Raw genomic sequence first — 15,724 nt, 5'->3', positions numbered from 1 at the left:
TCATCTATCTATCTATCTATCTATCTATCTATCTATCTATCTATCTATCTATCTATGCTTTATTTAAACCAAATTTGTATATCAGTGAGAGCATGACTTCTGTAGGTGCCATATGCTAAATAAATAAATAATTTCAGCCCCTTGTAGAAGCCCACCCCTTCCCCCAAAGAAAAATCCCAAGCCCAGAAACCCAACTTTTGGGGTTGAGGGCGAGACAGTTCTTACCGTGCTCCTTCTGAGCTACTAAATGCCATTCGAATCTGTTCTTCATCCCAGCTCTTCCCTCTCTTCATCCACCTCATTTACACCCCCTTGCAGAAATCCAAAACCGCAGCGACTACACCCCGGGTACCTGAAGAGGAAATACTTTTCATCCAAGGGGTTGTAGTTGATGGCACGATTGATCTTCAGCAAAGCACCTTTCAGGTTGCCCTTGATGGCCAAGCTCACCGCGCAATCTTTAGACCTCTCTGCCTCTTTGGTCATCTTCTTCAAGAGAAGACAGGCTTCCACATGGTCTGGATCCAACGCGAGGGCCTCTTGGACGTTGCAAAAACAGCAGCTCGCCTTTGGAGGGAGCAAAGCAGACGGCGCCGTTCTTAAGCGAAGATGGGTAAAGGTAAAGAGTTCCCCTCGCACATCTGTGCCAGTCGTTCCTGACTCTAGGGGGCGGTGTTGATCTCTGTTTCAAAGCCGAAGAGCCAGCGCTGTCCGAAGGCGTCTCCGTGGTCATGTGGCCGGCATGACTCAACGCCAAAGGCCCATGGAACGCTCTTCCCTTCCCACCCTATTTTTCTACTGGCATTTTTTTACGTGCTTTCGAACTGCTAGGTTGGCAGAAGCTGGGACAAGTCACGGGAGCTCACCCCATTTACGTGGCACTCGGGATTCGAACCGCTGAACTGCCGTCCTTTCGATCGACAAGCTCAGTATCTTAGCCACTGAGCCACAACTCAGGTTATACGGATTCAAATCCCCCCCACCCCCACTGACTTGGGAAGGTTGCAAATGGAGACCGTGTGACCCCAGACAATGCAATTGTTGTCAAATACACACCGGGCGCCAAACACCTGAGGAGAATCTCTGTAGCTCAGGGTTGACATGAAGGAGGCCTTGGTGCTCTCTGAGCTTGGCGGTTTTCTTGCAGACGTTTCATGACCCAACTAGGGAACATCATCAGTGCTAGAAGGGAGTGGTGTGTGGAGAGAGGAGGAGGAAGGAGAAAGGGAGGAGGAGGAGGAAGACTGTGCTTGTAGATGTTTCATGACCCAACTACGATAGGTAACACCATCAGTGTTAAGCATCACTAGCAGTGGTGGGTTGGTCCCGGTTCGCACCGGTTCGCAAGAACCGGTAATAAAAATTTGTAGTAGTTCCGAGAACCGGTAATAACATTGGCTGGCCACGCCCCCGAACCGGTCCCCGGCCCGGTTGCCGCTCGCTTACCCCGCCCACCTCATCAGAGGGTTTTTTTTAAAAAAAACTTTTAAAAGCGTTTTTTCTATAACCGCTTCGGCCGAAAAAATGCTTTTAAAAGTAAAAAAAAAACCTCTGACGATCACGTGGCTCAGCTGGGATCGTCAGAGGCTTTTCAAAGCATTTTTTCTGCAACCTCTTCAGCCGAAGAGGCTGTAGGAAAAAAAATGCCTTGAAAAGCCTCTGGCGATCCCAGCTGAGTTGCCTGATCGGCAGAGGCTTTTCAAAGCGTTGTTTTCTGCAAGGTTGTAGAAAAAATGCTTTTAAAAGTAAAATAATAAAAAAAAAAAAGTTGGCCACGCTCACCCAGTCATATTACCCCCCCACCAAGCCACGCCCACAAAATAAGCCACGCCCACAGAACCGTTAGTAAAAAAAAAATTTAGAACCCACCCCTGATCACTACCACTGATGATGTAACTTAGTCGGGTCATGAAACATCTGCAAGAAAACAAGCAACTGAAGATACCGAACATACTATTGGATCTAGGATGTGATGTTACCCTAACATGGGTGATGGAGTTATTAATCCAGCTGAAAGACATTATAGAAGATATCATATGGATTACAAGCTTAAAGTCTTTTTTAAGAGGATTTTATTTACATAAGGGAATATTTTTTAGTGGTGTGGGCAGAAGAATAAAGATATTACGAATTATTAAGTATGGTAGTCTAGTAGGAAAGTAGGTAGTTTATTGATTGTTTAGTTTAAGAAAAGGGATATTACGTTTAGATATGAATATATGTAAAAGATTGGAGTTAAGAGATATATCGATGGGGGTGAAGGAAATGGGTAGACTATCAATTGAATAAATGTTAAATTAGGATTTATTATATAGTTTTATAGCGGAAGGTTGCTTTGAAATGTTAGATTAATATACATAAAAGATTTGATTTAAGAGATATATGTATGGGGGGGTAGAAAAAGGGTAGATTATGAGCAGAAATCGCTAAACTGGGAGATATAATAACATTATTATGTTAAATTAGGAGTTATTATATAATGTTATAGTAGAATGTCATTTTGAAATGTATAGTATAAGGGGGATATAATAATATTATTAGAAAGAAAGGGTCAGTATATGGGGATGGAGTAAGGGGATGGTAAAGTATTACATAATCTGTTATGAATTTGGGTTTTATTATGAAGAAGCCACAGGGGGAGGGGAGGGGGAGGGGGGGTTAGGGAGGAGGGGGGAAAAAAGGAGGAAAAAATTTGTATTCGAAAAACTTTTTCAATAAAAAAAAAAGAAAACAAGCAAGATCAGAGGGCACCAAGACCCCACATCCTCCTCCTTTCTCCTTCCTTCTTCCTCCCTCTTCCTCCTCCTCCTCACCACATCCCACTCCCTTCCAGCACTGATGATGTTACCAAGTTGGGTCATGAAATGTGGGTCTACAAGAAAACCACCAAGCTCAGAGAGCACTAAGGACCCCACCCCTGAACTTCGATCCCATGACCCTGGGGATGCCACGATGGCCGCAACCTGAGGACCATCGGTTGTTAGGTCACTTCTTTCAATGGAACTGTCGATTCGTCAGTAAGCGAACGGTCATTAAGTTCAAGGGCGACCTGAGTATAACTAATGGGTGGGTGAGAGAACAATCCCCCAAAGAATAAAATCAGGTAGTTTTTCCACCTTCCCAAAATATTCGAAGAGACGAGCCCGCAGGACGAAGAGGTCGGCGTTGTTCTTCTCGAGCTCCACCTCCTCGTTGACCATCTGAAGGCAATCGTTGAATCGGTTCATGGCAGCCAGGCAGGCGATGCTGGCCGGCGAAAAAAAGAGGAGGAGGCTTTAAGGTTGGAAAAGAAATGCGGGGGATTCAAGAGCCGACGTGGCACAGCGGTTAGAGTGAGGTCCTGCGGGCTGACTGTTAGCTGCAGTTCAGCAGTTCAAATCTCACCGGCTCAAGGTTGACTCGGCCTTCCATCCTTCCGAGGTGCGTAAAATGAGGACCCAGATTGTTGGGAGCAAGAGGCGGATGCTATAAACCGCTTAGAGAGGGCTGTAAAAGCACTATGAAGCGGTATATAAGTCTAAGGGCTATTGCTATTCCTTCCTTCCCTCCCTTTCTTCTTTCGTTCTCTCTCTCTCCCTCCCTCCCTTTCTTCTTTCTCTCCCTCCCTTTTCTCCTTCCTTCCTTCCTCCCTCCCTCCCTCCCTCCCTCCCTCCCTCCTTCCCATGGTGGTGCGGTGGTTAGAATGCATTACTGCAGGCTAATTGACTGCTGACTGCCAGCAATTCAGCAGTTCGATCCTGACTGGCTCAAGGTTGACTCAGCCTTCCATCCTTCCGAGGTGGGTCAAATGAGGACCCAGATTGTTGGGGGCAAGAGGCTGACTCTGTAAACCGCTTAGAGAGGGCTGTAAAAGCACTGTGAAGCGGTATATAAGTCTAAGTGCTATTCCTAACTTCCCTTCCTTCTTTCTCTCCCTCTCATTTCTTTCCTTCCTTCCTCTATCCCTCCCTTCCTCCCTCCTTCCTTCCTTCCTTCCTTCCTTCCTTCCTTCCTTCCTTCCTTCCTCCCTCCCTCCCTCCCTCCCTCCCTCCCTCCCTCCCTCCTTCCTTCCCATGGTGGTGCGGTGATTAGAATGCATTACTGCAGGCTAACTGACTGCTGACTGCCAGCAATTCGGCAGTTCGATCCTGACCGGTTCAAGGTTGACTCAGCCTTCCAACTTTCCGAAGTGGGTCAAATGAGGACCCAGATTGTTGGGGGGCAAGAGGCTGACTCTGTAAACCGCTTAGAGAGGGCTGTAAAAGCACTATGAAGCGATATATAAGTCTAAGTGCTATTGCTAACTTCCCTTCCTTCTTTCTCTCCCTCTCATTTCTCTTTCCTTCCTTCCTTCCTTCCTTCCTTCCCATGGTGGTGCAGTGGTTAAAACAAAAATGGAATCCCCCCTCAATCAATAAAGGTCCTTCTCACATCAGTCATATCTTGACGAAAGGGCATTTTAGAACTGTCATTCTTTTTTAAAAAATAATCTTTTCAAAACAGGATGATTAATCACCCTGGTTGATCATCTTATTTAGTGGTCATCCTAGACAGGGACCTCGGAGGAGGGAAGACCCATCGTTCTTAAAACTTTGGGGAACAAATTCGGGGTTTTTTTGGTACCTCCTCATGCGGTAAAGCGTGCTCTGAGGCTGGAGCTCGCAGGCGTGAGTGAAGGAGTCGAGGGCATCCAGGTAAACCTTCTGCTCGTACAGAGACTGGCCCTGGTGAGGGAAGGGATGATGGGCGTCGTAAGGACCAGGTTGCAGAAAATGCCCCTTCCTGTTTTCTCCCATCCAGGCAGAAGTCTCAACGCTTTTATTATTATGCCAGACGAGATACTATAGTGGATAGATAGATAGATAGATAGATAGATAGATAGATAGATAGATAGATAGATAGATAGATAGATAGGGATGATAGATAGATAGATAGGCAGGCAGACAGGCAGGCAGGTTGAGGAATGAGGGGAAGGAAGGGAAGGGAGAATGGAGGCAGGAAGGCAGACAGGCAAGGGAAGGGAGGGGAAGGGAGAATGGACAAAGGCAGGCTGGTAGGCAGGCAGAGGCAGGAAAGAAGGAAGGAAGGAAGGAAGGAAGGAAGGGGGAAGGGAAGGGAAGGGAAAGGAAGGGAGAGAAAGGGAGAATGGACAAAGGCAGTCTGGTAGGCAGGCAGGAAGGAAAGAAGGAAGGAAGGAAGGAAGGAAGGAAGGAAGGAAGGAAGGAAGGGAAGGGAAGGGAAGGGAAGGGAAGGGAAGGGAAGGGAAGGGAAGGGAAGGGAAGGGAAAGAAAGGGAGAATGGACAAAGGCAGGCTGGTAGGCAGGCAGAGGCAGGAAAGAAGGAAGGAAGGAAGGAAGGAAGGAAGGAAGGAAGGAAGGAAGGAAGGAAGGGGGAAGGGAAGGGAAGGGAGAGAAAGGGAGAATGGACAAAGGCAGGCTGGTAGGCAGGCAGAGGCAGGAAAGAAGGAAGGAAGGAAGGAAGGAAGGAAGGGGGAAGGGAAGGGAAGGGAGAGAAAGGGAGAATGGACAAAGGCAGGCAGGCAGGCAGACAGGCAGGCAGACAGGCAGGCAGGCAGGCAGGCAGGAAGGAAGGAAGGAAGGAAGGAAGGAAGGGGGAAGGGAGAGAAAGGGAGAATGGACAAAGGAAGGAAGGAAGGAAGGAAGGAAGGAAGGAAGGAAGGAAGGAAACGGAAGCCTTTCCAAGAATATCCCCAACTCCACCTGTATGAACAGAATGAAGGCCAGCCGTTCTCGGATCTCCTCCTTCGGCGACATTCGAAAGACCTTCCGAAGGTGCATCGCGGCAGACTGGAAGTCGCAAAGCTGGAGAAAGGCTTCCGCTTTCTTCTCGTAAAGTTCTCCCTGGAGGGGGTGGGAGGGAGGAGAACCCACGATGGCCTTCAGAAGCTCCTTGGCATTGGCGATCCAGCCTGGGGAACTCTGGGAGTTGAAGTCCACACCCGCTTAAAGTGGCCATGGTTGAGAAACGCTGGCCTAGTGCCTCCACTTCTAATCTGGCTGATGAATTCTCAGAATGGACCCTCAAAACAACTATAGGGCACTGCACACCAGAACAACTAGACACAAGGACAGTTTTTTCCCAAATGCCATCACTCTGCTCAACAAATACTTCCCTCAACACTGTCAAACTATTCACTTAGTCTGCACTACTATTAATCTTCTCATCGTTCCCACCACCCAATTCCTTCCACTTATGACTGTATGACTGTAACTTTGTTGCTGGTATCCTTATGATTTATATTGACTGTTTCTTAGTAGGATTCGATTGCTTATTTGTTCCCTATGACTCTCATTAAGTGTTGTACCTTATGATTCTTGATGAATGTATCTTTTCTTTTATGTATACTGAGAGCGTATGCACCAAAGACAAATTCCTTGGGTGTCCAATCACACTTGGCCAATAAAAAAATTTATTCTGTTCTGTTCTGTTCTGTTCTGTTCTATTCTATTCTATTCCTATTCCTATTTCTAATTCCATTCCATTCCATCCCATCCCATCCCATCCCATCCCATCCCATCCCATTCCATTCTATTCTATTCTATTCCATTCCATTCCATTCTATTCTATTCTATTCTAATTCCATTCCATTCCATTCCATTCCATTCCACATTCTGTTCTGTTCTGTTCTGTTCTGTTCTGTTCTGTTCTATTCTATTCTATTCTATTCTATTCTATTCTATTCTATTCTATTCTATTCTATTCTATTCCATTCTATTCTAATTCCATTCCATTCCACATTCTATTCTATTCTATTCTATTCTATTCTATTCTATTCTATTCTATTCTATTCTATTCTATTCTATTCTATTCTATTCTATTCTATTCTATATCCCGTCCCAACTGTAGAACCAGCTTCTCCAATGTGGATCATTATTGCTCGACTTATTTATTTATTTATTTGAGGCTGCCAATCTTCATCCTCACATCTTGGCTTGAAATTTCAATCCAGGCTCGAAATTTTGGGCTTGGGCAACCTAGAACTACGCCGCCTTCGGTCTGACCCAAAATTGTCTGCTACAGAGTCCTACCTGTCAATGACAACTTCAGCTTCAACCTCAACAATACACGGGCAAACAATCGATACAAACTCAAGGTAAACCGCTCCAAACTCGATTGCAGAAAATACGACTTCAGCAACGGAGTGGTCAATGCCTGGAATGCGCTACCTGACTCTGTGGTTTCATCCCCAAACCCCCAAAACTTTAACCTAGACAGTCTACGGTGGACCTCACCCCATTCCTAAGAGGTCTGTAAGGGGGCGTGCATAAGCGCACCAGCGTGCCTTCTGTCCCTGTCCTACTGTCCCCATTTATTCATCCCCATTTCCTGTATTCATAATCGTGTTTATACTTATATCTGTTACCTCGTACATGTTTGGCAAACTAAACAAATAAAAATAAAATAAATCTACCTTATTGGGATCCAGATTCAGAGCCTTGGTGTAGCAAGTGATGGCTTTCTCCCATTCCCCTTGGGAGAAATGGAGATGACCTTCTTGGGAACTGTAAAATAATAATAATAATAATATTAATAAATTAATAATAAAAATAATAATAAAATAAAGTCTTGTGGGACTTTAGGATTCAGACTGACAGGCACTTGGTCCACAACACACCTGACATAACAATAGTTGAAAAGAAAAAAGTATGGTTCATTGACATTGCAATACCTGCTGATGCACGAATTGAAGATAAGCAGCAAGAAAAAAATCACAAAGTACCGGGACTTACAAATTGAAGTTGAGCAACTGTGGAAAAAGAAATCGTGTGTTGTCCCGATTGTAATTGGAGCCCTCGGAGCAATACCCAAAGGGCTATCCCGCTATTTAGAAATCCTAAATTTGCCGGACTTGAACATTTTGACTCTACAAAAAACCACCTTACTCGGAACAGCTTACATCCTCCGACGATACCTTAACAGTTCCTAGGTCCTTGGTTAGGACTCGAGCTGCTGAGCTATTAACCAGCCTCAAAGGCTGTGGATCTCACTAAAGATTAACCAATAATAATAATCCAAAAGGAAACCAGAGGTGTTGGGACTGGAGGCCCATCCATCTCTCAAAGCATCTTTAAACATTTGGAAGAAGAACGAAAGACCAACGATTTGCCTGTCTAAACCAGGGGTCGGCAACCTGTGGCTCTGGAGCCGCATGTGGCTCTTTCACCCCTCTGCAATAACAAGGGGGATTAAAAAAGCAAATGTTAAAAAAACAAGAGCAATAAAACAACCAAGGAAAAAGAAAATGTTGTGGTCCACCAGCAGCCTGCAGAGCTGGAAGCAGAGTCGGACAGTGAGGAGACTGGGGAGAAACATGGGCCAGTCCTGGAATCTGTGGAAGGCCCGGACGAGGGCTCTGCATCTGAGGCAGAGAAAGAGCCATCTGGGAGGTACGTGCTGCCTCCGGAGCCTCCAGAGTCGGATATCAGAGAGGCAGAGGAACAGGAGGAGCCTGTTCCTAGTGCATGCATGCGCAGACCTGCCAGAAGGCAAGAACAGTTAAAACAAAAGGGACGACTCGGGAGTAAGGCCTGGAGATGATTGGCCCCTCCCATAAGGCTTAAAAGAGGAGCAAAGGCACATGGGCCCTTTGCAGGAAAGCAACGTTGTTAATTCTGTTCTCAGTTGGCATCTCTGTTTGATTCTGGACTCCGTGTGGCTTTGCCAAGTCGGTCTTTGGCAGCGTGTCAAGGGAGATCAAGGTTGGTGATTCTCCCGAAGGACTTTTTGCAACTAATTGGGACTCAGCTGTGAATGAACGTAATTCACAGCTGTTGCAATAAAAGATATTTTTGGGACTACTCGTGTGTTTTAATGACTCAGGAAACCTAGAGGTCACAACAAAAACAAGGAAGAAAACAAAGAAGAAAACAAGAAAACTTCACAACTGTGGCAAGAACGGTCATAAAATGAGGCAAACCTCCCTTACCATCGATCTCCTTTAACAACAGAAATTTTGGGTCATATGTCGAGGACTATCTGTATTTGTTCACCATACCCTGACACAATTGCCTTCATTAATACAAACCTAGCCCAGTTTTAAGCTAAGCTTTAAAATTAAAATTATTTTAAAATTAAAGCAAATTTACGGATGAGTCACTGATCCGTGTTTTAGGGACGGGGAGAAAATTTAACACGTACTGCTCATCGATTTTCCTGTTCAAAATGCTTTCATAATCTCCTGCCCTTTGGGGGTTTTTAACCTTCAGCAAAGTCTTCGCCGGCCCAAAAATACGAGTGATGGCTTTTTCCTTGGATTCCTGAAGCTTTTCTTCAGTGACGGCCGTAGGGAAGAGCGTCATAACGATAGTTGACATCTTCACCTCCTGCAGGGATAGGAAGGATGGAAAAAAAGTCAGCGGGTCCTCTGGACGTATGCAGAGCGTTTTCACCCCATTGGCCAAGGAAAGCCACTTGGTTTTGACAGGAAAACAGAGGGATATCCAAACTATTTGAGTAAGTAACACAAAATTTTCTACTGTTGTGACTCCGACCCCCGAGCCCGTCTTATCGGAGGGAGAAGGCTCTGAAAGTGAAGGAGAGGAGTTGGCCAGGCCTCCCTCTCCAAGACCCTCCTCTCTGGCAATGCCTCAGGTGTCTCCCGAGGGAGAAGAGATTGGCCAGGAGCCAGGTATCTCCGAACAGTCGCAGTGGGACAGTGACGGAGATAAGTCTTGGCTGGATCCACGCCAGCGTCGGAGAGACAAGCGCATGCAGCAGAAAAGGAGGCGTGCAAGAGATTAAGCTGAGTCACTGGACCACACCCCACAGGGGATAAAAGGGGGTGTGGTGGCCATTCAGGCTCTGTGACGGACAAAACTAAACAACTAGCGAGTCGCATTGTATCTCTGAAACTACGTTATCTGCCTGCCTTCGATTTAATACGGACTGGACTTGACAATTCTGTGGCTTTGTGTATTTGTTTTGGTTTATTTGACGGAGGAGGAACACCTCCCTCTGTGAGTAAAGTTCTTGGCAAGCAGCTACTGGGTTGCTGCCAATCCTGTTATCGAAGGAATTTATTGTCTGCAAGTTTTATTTAACTCCTGGCTGACTGTTTATGTGCGTGTGTGAGACGGGGACAGAACATCTACCCAGGGACTCCTCTGAAAAAAAGCAAAGCTGGTTTGGTCATCATCATCATCCTTTTTTAACGACCCCATAATCCCTTGTGGGGCAGAGTCTGGGCAACTGAATGGAGCTGAGCGTTTACTGGCCAGATGCCCTTCCTGTCGCCAATGCGGAGTTTTGTTCAGCAGATAATATTCTCATTGTGCCCAGAGAGAGAAATATCTGGCTCTACCTAGGATCTGTTCTGTCCCCGTCTCACACGCACACACACCAACAGACGTTCAAGAGTTAAAGACCAAACCAGCCGACAAAATCCTTTTCCTTATGATAACGGAACTTGGCAGCAACCTAGTGGCTGCCTGCCAAGAGTTTATTACTACAAAGGAAAGAGATAACTTCTCTCCGCTTCTGGTACATCAAAGTAAAAAGCTCAATAATTACAGAGTCAATCAAGTCCAAAGATAATCCAGCAAAGTCTATAGCAAAAGTCCGGCAATGCAGAATGGCGTGGAAGCTTTCAGCTTTGTTCGTCACAAAGGCGCTCCCATGTGACTCCTCTCCTGCGCGAGCTGCATTGGCTTCTGGTGGACTTCCGGGTGCGCTTCAAGGTGTTGGTGATCACCTTTAAAGCGCTCCATGGCTTAGGGCCAGGGTACTTACAGGACCGCCTTCTGCCACCAATAGCCTCCCACCGGCCAGTTCGCTCCCACAGAGAGGGCCTCCTCAGGGTGCCGTCGGCTAGACAATGCCGGCTGGCGACCCCCAGGAGGAGAGCCTTCTCTGTGGTGGCACCTACCCTTTGGAACAATCTACCCCCAGAGATACGAGTGATCTCCGACCTCCGGACCTTTCGTCGGGCCCTAAAAACTCATCTCTTTCAGTTAGCCGGTCTCTCTTGATTTTATGATTTTATGGTTGGTTTTAAATTTTGCTATGGATTTTAAATTGATAAATTTTAAACTATGGGCCAAATTTAATTATTTTAAATCTATTTTTAATCGTATTTATGTATAAATGTTTTTATTTTGGCTGTTCACCACCCTGAGTCCGAAAGGAGAAGGGCGGTATAGAAAATGAATAATAATAATAAAAAAAAAAACAAGGTTTGACTGGCCACCACGCTCCCTTTTATATCCTGTGGGGTGTGGTCCAGTGACTCAGTCTAATCTCTGGCATGCCTTTTCATCTGTTGCGTGCGCTTATCTCTGTGACGCTGGCGTGGATCCAGCCAAGACTCATTACCCTCATCACTGTCCATCTGTGGCTGCGTGGACGTGCTTGGCCCCGGCCCTATCTCTTGCCCTTTGGCGGACACCGAAGGCATTGCCAAAGAGGAGGGTCCTGGAGAGGGAGGCCTTGCCAACTCCTCCCCTTCACTCTCGGAGTCCTCTCCTGCCGATGACACAGGCTCAGGTAACGGAGCCACAACAGGATCGAACTCACAGCCTCCATGATTGTGAGGCCTCCACCTCTAGGCCACCGCACCACTCACATGCTGGTTTGGTATTTCTGCAAAATTACTATGGGAAGAACTGAAGGCTAGGGGGCACGATTTCCCACCAAGGATCCCCATAATTTTGACAGGAAAGTTTGCATGCAACATTACTACAAGACCGCAGATACTATTCTCTCCATCAGTGCGTCTCCTACTCAGTCCAAGCCACTTGTTCTCGGCCGGGGTGCAACCTTCTCCTCACCTTCACCTTTGCTTTAGATTCTTCAGCCTCTTCTTCATCCTCCATCGCTCCCCCAACCGCTCTGTAATTTACGTCCCCCGGTTTCTATGTCAAGCGCTCGGCGGGCTCAAACTTCCCGTTGGCTGATGGAGAGGAAAAAAGGAATTTTAAAAAGGTTTCCTTGTCAGGTTTCCAAGTCTTTGGAGCACAGAAAGATTGCATGGAAGAGACTTAAGTTTAGTTTTCAAAGTCTCCAAAGCCAAAAAGTCATTACGTAGCTTCGGTCCAACGTCTGTGTTCCTTATTGCCCTGACTTAGAAGAAATACCTGTTTCAGCTCTTCCCTAAAAAGGGTTTTCAAAGCAAATTCCAGAATTAAAAACCCACCAAAGGGCCATAGAAAATGCTAAAAAAAAATGAACACACAATGCCTGTTACATCCAGTGGTGAAATTCAATTTTTTTTACTACCAGTTATGTGGGCGTAGCTTGGTGGGCGTGGTGTGGCTTGGTGGGCGTGGCAGGGGAAGGATACTGCAAAATCCCCAATCCCTCCCCACTCCAGGGGGAAAGATACTGCAAAATCTCTGTTCCCACTCCACTCCAGGGGGAAAGATACTGAAAAATCCCCATTCCCTCCCCACTCCTGGGGGGAGGATATTGCAAAATCCCCATTCCCTCCCCATTCCTGGGGGTAGGATACTGCAAAATCCTCATGCCGTCCAGACTCCTGAGGGAAGGATATTGCAAAATCCCCATTCCCCTTATGTCATTCATTTATAGTGCAAATTTAGTAACTATAATTAATATTTTATTATTATGGTTGACTGCACAGTGAAACTTGATTTGACACTTTTATTAAGCTATCAAGTCCTTCCCAAGGTATTATTATTATTATTATTATTATTATTATTATTATTATTATTTACTTTATTCATTAAACATGAAACTCAGTCAACTGAACATTCAAAAATGCATCGCAAATACCATTGACTGATGCTAATGGTTGATATGGGTTGCTGCCAGCGTCCTAGGTATCAATCAAGTACATTATTATTATTATTATTATTATTATTATTATTATTATTATTATTAATTAATCTTTAGTGAGATTCACAGCCTTTGAGGCTGGTTAATAGCTCAGCAGCTTGAGTCCTAACCAAGGACCTAGGAACTGTTAAGGTATCGTCGGAGGATGTAAGCTGTTCCGAGTAAGGTGGTTTTTTGGAGAGTCAAAATGTTCAAGTCCAGCAAATTTAGAATTTCTAAATAGCGGGGTTATTATTATATATATAATAACCTAGGGCTGTAGAACAACTAAGTTTACATAGGTAAAACCTGGCTAGAGAGAATATGCATGCATATATATATATATATATAGTTCGGCCTTGCCTGAACTACTCAACGTTATAGCCGCGGTGGCGATTGATACCCCTAGACTTATGGTCATGGGGGACTTCAACCTGCCATCCGTCGGTGAGGCGTCTGAGGTGGCTCAGGAGTTCATGGCTTCCATGACGGCCATGGACCTGACCCAGTTAGTTCATGGCCCTACTCACACGGGGGGAAACACGCTGGACCTGGTTTTTGTCTCTGGTCAGTGGCTGAGTGGTCTCGAGATAGGGGATATAGCGATCGAGCCCTTGTCATGGTCAGATCACTCCCTCCTTCGCTTTGACCTTCGAACCGCCACACCCCGCCGCAGGGAGGCGGAACCGATGAGGTGTTTCCGCCCCAGGCGCCTGATGGACCCGGATAGGTTCCAGACGGAGCTTGGGCCATTTCCTGAGGCTCTGGCACACGGCTCGACTGAAGACCTAGTGGCTGTCTGGGATAGGGCGGCCGCTGGAGCTTTGGACCGGGTCGTGCCTTTGCGGCCTCTGACCCGGCGTCGATCTCACCTGGCTCCCTGGTTCACCGAGGAGCTGAGGGAGATGAAACGCCGGAAAAGACGCCTGGAGAGCAGTTGGAGGGCCAGCCGTTCTGAATCTGACCGAACACTGGTAAGGTCTCATATTAAGACCTACCTGGTGGCAATAAAAGCGGCAAAGTGTAACTATTTTTCCGCTCTTATTGCGTCATCAGATAATCGCCCGGCCGCCCTGTTTAGGGTGACCCGCTCCCTGCTCCACCAGGAAGCGTGGAAGGACCCCTTGGAGGGTAGAGCCGAGGACTTTGTACAATATTTGTATGACAAAATCGCTCAGATTCGGGAAAATTTGGACTCTGACTGGGTAGATTCGGGAGGGATGATGGAGGCAAGTCTTGAGAATATTATCTGGGAAGAGTTTGATTCTGTGACTCTGGAAAACGTGGACAAGATACTGGGCAGACTAAGCGCGGCCACATGTTTATTGGACCCGTGTCCCTCCTGGCTGGTGCTGGCCTCTCGGGAGGTTACACGAGGCTGGCTCCAGGGGATTATAAATGCTTCCTTGAGAGAGGGTGTCTTCCCTGCTGCCTTGAAGGAGGCGGTGGTGAGGCCTCTCCTCAAGAAGCCTTCTCTGGACCCAGCAGTGTTGGCTAATTACCGTCCAGTCTCCAACCTTCGCTTCATTGCGAAGGTTGTTGAGAGTGTGGTAGCGCGACAGCTTCCTCAGTACTTGGATGAATCGGCTTATCTAGATCCGTTCCAGTCGGGCTTCAGGCCTGGATACAGCACGGAAACGGCATTGGTCGCATTGGTAGATGATCTCTGGAGGGCCCGGGACAGGGGTTTCTCCTCTATCCTGGTCCTATTAGACCTCTCAGCAGCTTTTGATACCATCGACCATGGTATCATGCTGCACCGGTTGGAAGAGTTAGGGGTGGGAGGCACCGTGTTGCGGTGGTTCTCCTCCTTTCTATCTGATCGGTCGCAGTCTGTGTTGACAGGGGGGCAGAGGTCGACCCCGAGGCCCCTTGTATGTGGGGTGCCACAGGGGTCGGTTCTCTCACCCCTTCTGTTCAACATTTATGTGAAGCCGCTGGGTGAGATCATCCGTGGTTTTGGGGTGAAGTATCATCAGTATGCTGATGATACTCAGCTATACATCTCCACCCCGGACCACCCCAATGATGCCCTTAAAGTGATGTCCCAGTGCCTGGAGGCTGTACGGATCTGGATGGGGAGGAACAGACTCAGGCTCAATCCATCCAAGACCGAGTGGCTGTGGTTTCCGACGTCCCGATATAGTCAATTGGTGCCATCACTGACTATTGGGGATGAGTCATTGCCCCCCACGGAGAGGGTTCGCAACTTAGGCGTCCTCTTGGACTCACGGCTGTCTTTAGAAGAACACTTGACAGCTGTGGCCGGGAGGTCTTTTTATCAGGTTCGCCTGATTCGCCAGTTGCGTCCCTTTCTGGATCGGGACTCGTTAAAAACGGTCACTCATGCCCTCGTCACTTCACGCCTGGACTACTGTAATGCTCTCTACATGGGGCTCCCCTTGAAGAGCACCCGGAGGCTCCAGCTGGTCCAGAATGCGGCCGCGCGGGTAGTTATGGGAGCAGCATGGCGCTCCCATGTGGCTCCCCTCCTGCGCGAGCTGCACTGGCTCCCTGTGGTCTTCCGGATACGCTTCAAGGTCTTAGTTACCACCTTTAGAGCACTCCATGGCTTAGGACCGGGGTACTTACGAGACCGCCTTCTGCCACCAATAGCCTCTCACCGCCCAGTACGCTCCCATAGAGAGGGGCTTCTCAGGGTGCCGTCAGCCAAACAATGTCGACTGGCGGCCCCCAGGGGGAGAGCCTTTTCTGTGAGGGCACCCACCATCTGGAACGAGCTCCCCCCAGAGATACAGAAGATTCCGGATCTGCGCACTTTCCGCCGTGCCCTCAAAACATTCCTGTCTCAGCAGGCCGGCCTGGCCTAACTTTCCCTTTATATTGCTTTTTGATTTTATTTTAAACTGGGATGTCTTGAATTATCTAGGACCAGAATGTTTAGTATATTTTAATTGGTTTTTTTATTATTAACGTTTGTATTACATGTATT

General features: G+C 47.1%; 1 protein-coding gene across 1 annotated transcript in view; it reads right to left on the bottom strand.

Moving 5' to 3' along the window:
• Window positions 1-15,724, bottom strand: part of TTC16 (tetratricopeptide repeat domain 16) — a 28,203-nt gene that overhangs the window by 11,770 nt on the left and 709 nt on the right. Inside the window, 7 exon segments of the mRNA XM_087879532.1 lie at window positions 353-567; window positions 3,117-3,246; window positions 4,603-4,703; window positions 5,700-5,840; window positions 7,412-7,502; window positions 9,139-9,323; window positions 11,766-11,887. Of these exon segments, the coding sequence (XP_087735658.1) occupies window positions 353-567; window positions 3,117-3,246; window positions 4,603-4,703; window positions 5,700-5,840; window positions 7,412-7,502; window positions 9,139-9,323; window positions 11,766-11,810 (908 nt within the window). The 5' untranslated portion in view covers window positions 11,811-11,887.

The sequence above is a fragment of the Pantherophis guttatus genome, chromosome 16 (genome assembly GCF_059756535.1).
Source record: "Pantherophis guttatus breed Tessera chromosome 16, ASM5975653v1, whole genome shotgun sequence".
In the NCBI taxonomy this organism is placed as follows: Eukaryota; Metazoa; Chordata; class Lepidosauria; order Squamata; family Colubridae; genus Pantherophis; species Pantherophis guttatus.
This window is presented reverse-complemented; position numbering and strand designations above follow the sequence as displayed.